Source organism: Aethina tumida, chromosome 3 (genome assembly GCF_024364675.1).
Source record: "Aethina tumida isolate Nest 87 chromosome 3, icAetTumi1.1, whole genome shotgun sequence".
Taxonomy (NCBI): domain Eukaryota; kingdom Metazoa; phylum Arthropoda; class Insecta; order Coleoptera; family Nitidulidae; genus Aethina; species Aethina tumida.
Genome location: NC_065437.1, coordinates 9,540,469 through 9,545,513, shown reverse-complemented (window position 1 = coordinate 9,545,513; position 5,045 = coordinate 9,540,469). Strand labels below are relative to the sequence as shown.

At 31.4% G+C, this 5,045-nt stretch overlaps 1 protein-coding gene across 2 annotated transcripts; it reads left to right on the top strand.

Moving 5' to 3' along the window:
* Positions 1–87: 87 nt before the first annotated feature.
* Positions 88–3,301, top strand: LOC109608558 (zinc finger protein 836). 2 transcript variants are annotated; one of them, XM_049965542.1, is made up of 10 exons: positions 88–349; positions 403–643; positions 738–837; positions 890–1,824; positions 1,878–2,046; positions 2,097–2,258; positions 2,312–2,443; positions 2,498–2,572; positions 2,622–2,789; positions 2,842–3,301. In XM_049965542.1, exons 1-10 carry the CDS (start codon positions 170–172, stop codon positions 2,981–2,983), a joined length of 2,304 nt encoding a protein of 767 aa, XP_049821499.1. In that variant the 5' UTR covers positions 88–169; the 3' UTR covers positions 2,984–3,301. The 2 variants fall into 2 exon arrangements, with proteins under 2 accessions (XP_049821499.1, XP_019880561.2); XM_020025002.2 differs by having other exon boundaries at positions 403–661.
* Positions 3,302–5,045: the final 1,744 nt, after the last annotated feature.

Below are 5,045 nucleotides of genomic sequence, written 5' to 3'. Positions count from 1 at the left end.
CATTATTGATTTATTTTTTACTCTTTTAATAACCCACTAGATTATTAATTTAATAAATTAATAATGGCAACTACTCAAAACAAAAAATATAAATAAACAGTTTTCAACTTAACCTCAATTTGTAAGTTTAATCACATATTTCGCTTTGTAGTCCAAGTGCTCTAAGTAGATGTTTTATAAGAATTTTCCACCAGCATATAGAATGGAAATGTCCTGTCTATCTAATGATATATTTTCACTTTACGAATTTAAAGATGTTTGTAGAATATGTTTCGAAGAACATGAAAATTTGAAATCTATTTTTGAAACAAATTGTGCAATGCAACTGGAGTACTGTGAGTTCCTCAAGGTAACATTAATTTTATATTGTTTATTTACTTTTATTTAGAAAACAATTTCTAGGTGGATAAAAATGATATTTTGCCAAAAACTATTTGCACCAAATGTGAAATAAGAATCAACCGGAGTTATGCTCTGAAAAAGAGGTGTCTCTATTCTAAGGAAATTTTAGAAAAACTTTTAAATGGTGAAACTAAATTATTTCCTGGAGATGTCCCCAAATTTTTGAAACCCAAACAAAACCAAGGAACACCTTTTGAGCTAGTACCTGCAACCAATAAAACTGGCTATCCTTGTGAGATATGTAAATATGTATGCTACTGTACGTCTTAATAAAAATAAATAAATGGATCAAATATTAGGTGAAGTATGATAAATAATGATAGAATTGTTTTTAGCTCTGAATGAATTCAATGCACATACAAAAGTTCACTTAGCGTCAACACCTCCTTCAAAATCTACTGATGATCAAGACAAGAAAGTAACCAGTTATGAAAGGTACACAGTTATATTCTTATGTGTTTAAAACATATCTCACTAATTATTCTAGCAAACCAGATTCTTCAAAGAGGTCAAATGATGATCCAAAATCCATAGATCAGAATTCTTCTAAAATGACAGTTAAAAAAAAAATTAATTATGTTGACATACCCCTAGCCCCCGTGATTTTGAATACTTTCAACCCTGCAAACGCAGTACCAAGTATTGAAACTTCAAATTTATTATCAGTGAATACAAATGTGAATGGTTCAGAAGAATCCAGAGTAGGTGAAATAAGGAAAAATAAGTCCTCCAATTTATTAAGAGATTCAACACTTAATATGAATCATTCACAAATGGAAACCTCATATAATACTGAGTCAGTTGAATTGGAAAATAAACACAATATGAATGACACAGATGAAACGCCAGCTATAAATTATTGTGAAGCTGTTTTTACGGAAAATTTGCATGTCCTGGATCCAATTACTATAAATAACAACACAAATAGTTTAAACTATTCAGATGCAGATCATACATCATGTGAAAATAATTTGTCACCCAATAAAAATGGATCAATCTTACATCATTTAAAAGAAATCATTAGACATCAAAATGAACTTGTTTCTAATAAAGTTTTTCCAACCAATATACTCAGTCAACCCACCAGTAATACTATGGAAAGAACTGCTCTGCTTAACCAAATGGATTCGTCAATGAATACTTCTAATTTAATCCCACCAAATGATTCAGTTACAGACTTCAAATCAAATGCTTCTGATGACTCAAACAAAACGATGGATGAACCAATACCCATGGTTTTAACTAATCTCACCATTGTTGATACCACCACAGGAAATACCAGTGTTAATGGGCCAATACCGAAATTGATTTCTTGCACTCAATGCGGTGAAGAATTCGAGGACGAGCATGACCTTACATTACACAAAAACATACACTCTCAAGGCGCATTAAGTTGCCCTAAGTGTCCAAAAGTTTTCATGTGTAAGCATTAATCTTAAATGAACAAGCAAGATAGATGATGAAATAATTTTCAGCTCGTTTATTAATGCAAAGACACATGCAAACTCACATGACAACGAAGAAACATTTTTGTAAACAATCTGGCAAAGGTTTCTCACATGAACACAATTTATCTTTGCACATGAAGAAACATGAGAAAATTGTTCACAATTTAAAATATGTTTGTGATATTTGTGGCCAAAGGTGAGAAATCCAGTTGAAATTTGATTTTAAGTGATTGTGTGTTACCACAGGTATGCTGAAGAATCTTTTCTGACCATCCACAAGAAAAAGCATGACCGAGAAAAATCCTTGAGATGTGCGGTGTGCAGTAAAACTTTTTCCGACCTAAATTCCCTTAAATTGCATGAGTTGACTCACACTACAGACAAACAACATAAATGTCCTCAATGCAGGTGATTTACTTTTCAACAATTACTTCAATTTATTTAGTTGTATTCGTTTCCAGCAAAACGTTTGTACAGACCATTAATCTGCAAAAACATTTGAAAGTTCATAAATATAAACGTTTATTTAATGATAATAATGTTCATATGGAAGACGAAAATGAGGTTCACGAATGTGAATTTTGCAGTAAAACGTATTTATTACATATTTTGTTCCATTGATATGTTCTGATCAATTATATTTTTAGTTTTAAAAGTAAATACACATTAAACAACCACAAAAGGACATGTGAAGATAATCCATTTATGTGTGTTATTTGCAAGTAAGTTCGTCACACATTAAAGTTACCATCACAACTAACGAAATTTTAGGAAAACCTTTGCCTTAAAGCGACATTTACTGATCCACATAAATGGCACCCATGTGAAGAAGGGAATTTTGCAATGTGGTGTGTGTGGAAAAGAGTTTCCAACTACACCAGTTTTGCAGCAACATATCAAAACACATTATGCAGCAAGAGGCGCTGCTTCTCAAAAAAAGTAAATTTCCATGACTAATTATTGATTGGTTATTACTCTTTGATGTTTATAGGATTAACGATGAAAATAAAGATATCAAATCGTCAACGCTGGTATCTAACAATTCAACAAATGTCATACATCACTGTCCTAAATGTGACAAGATATTTGAAAGCTCTTGTTACTTACAACACGAGTGCCTTTCCGACCAGTAATGTATTTAATTTCTTTCAATAATTAAGTGACATTAGTATAAAAAAACGTTCATTTAATTTAGGTTTTTTATTATTAATTGTATTATCAATTGAACGTGCAACTCTACCTTGATATTTTAAATTTAATATATAACTTGTGTACATCAAAGGTGTAAGCTTAATTTATAATGTTACCATGTAAATTTGGCATAACATTTATCTATCATTTATCTTCTATGTTAAATATAAAATGTACGTGGTGAGTTGCCATTATATATACTGAAAAATAATTGTATAGTATTATATGATTGTTAATTAATAAACGTATTGTTTAGTAAACATTTGTATTCTTATATCCTGAGTATTAGAAATAATAATTATAATTTGTTTAAAAGTTAATGATTTATTTAACAACAAAATGAAGTTAATGAACAACTTGAAATTAGTTCATTTATTGTTTTTTCAAAGATTAGAAATTTTGTTCTGTTCGTTGACCGTTCTTATCTGCTTAGTGATTTTGCTGTTTTTGACCACTGGTATCCATATTTTATTCAGCTTCAATGCTTTTTCTTTTCTGATAAAGTTGTTTCCGTGTTTATGGATTTCAATTGCTTCCCTGATTATTCTCTTGTGATATCCAGTTGTGGAGGCAAGCAATTGTGTATCTTGGAATTTTTTTTTATGATTTCCATCTAACAGTGCATGTTCAGCTGCAGCAGATTTGTCTGATTGTCCCAGGATGCAGTTTCGCTTGTGTTCCTTAATCCTAGTCCCTATTGAACGTTTTGTGGTACCGATGTATACTTTCCTGCAGGAGCATGATATAGGATATATCCCAGAAACTGTTTGATGGTCTCTCCTATCTTTGGTAGATCCAAGACTGTGTTGAATCTTCCTTGTTGGTATAAAAACAGTATGGATGTTATGTTTTAATAAGATTTTTTCAATTCTATCGGCGACTATATATGGAAGAAAATCTTCACCAATCGTGGGCTCACTAGGTGGATCTTCATTATTAATATGGAGTCTCATTGTACGTCTTATTTCTGAGCGTTTGTATCCATTGGCCTGTAGTGCTTTTTTCCTGTTCTTCAGCGAGGTGGTGTGTGGCACATATCCTTTTGGCTCGTTCGGTTAGTGTTTTGATGACTCCTTGTTTTTGACTAGGATGATGGTTAGATAGTTTACATAGATACTGATCGGTGTGTGTAGGTTTTCGGTATACCGTATGGTCTAAATGTCCACCCACTCTTTTTACTAGGACATCCAAAAAAGGTATTTAGTTCTCCTTCTCCAATTCCATTGTGAATTTGATATTGTTAAGTTGAGAGTTTAGGTGTTTTAGAAACTGATCTAGTTATTCTTGTCCCTGTTTCCATATCACGAAAGTATCATCTTCCACGTAACGATAGCAAACAGAAGGTTTGTGTTTGGAAGTCTCAATTGCTTTTTGTTCAAACTTTTCCATAAATAAATTGGCGATCACTGGACTAAGAGGACTGCCCATTGCTAATCCCTCAATCTATTCGTAGAATCTGTTGTTCCAAACGAAATAGCTTTCAGTAAGGCTCGATCGGAAAAGATCCAACATGTCTGGAATATTTCTGATATCATGTTTAAGGAATCATTGTCAGGAACTTTGGTGACATTTCCTGGTAAAATTCTAATGGTAGCCTCAGTGTTGGTAATAAAATAAAATATGCACACCAGTTGTATAGAGATTTTTCTAAATTGTGAATTAATATTGGGCATTTATTCAGGGACGATTAGAATTCTTTCTCTTTCTTTTAATCAATATAACAATTATAAATACAACTTTATACAAGTTTATTAGATTATATATTACTAACAATCTTTTCTAATTATAGTAAAAAAAGTAGTGTTACATTACATACATAAATTAAATTTTATCCCAAAAATCAAAGACCATATAAAAGTGACAACGTTGTATGTAAACTAATAACATATAGCATATTTGAATTTGAGAGCATATGTACAAGTTATTCATCGTGAGCTTGTTATAGACAAAATTAATTGCCTTTATGATTTGTATCATTTATTTATAAGTGACTTCACAAGAAGA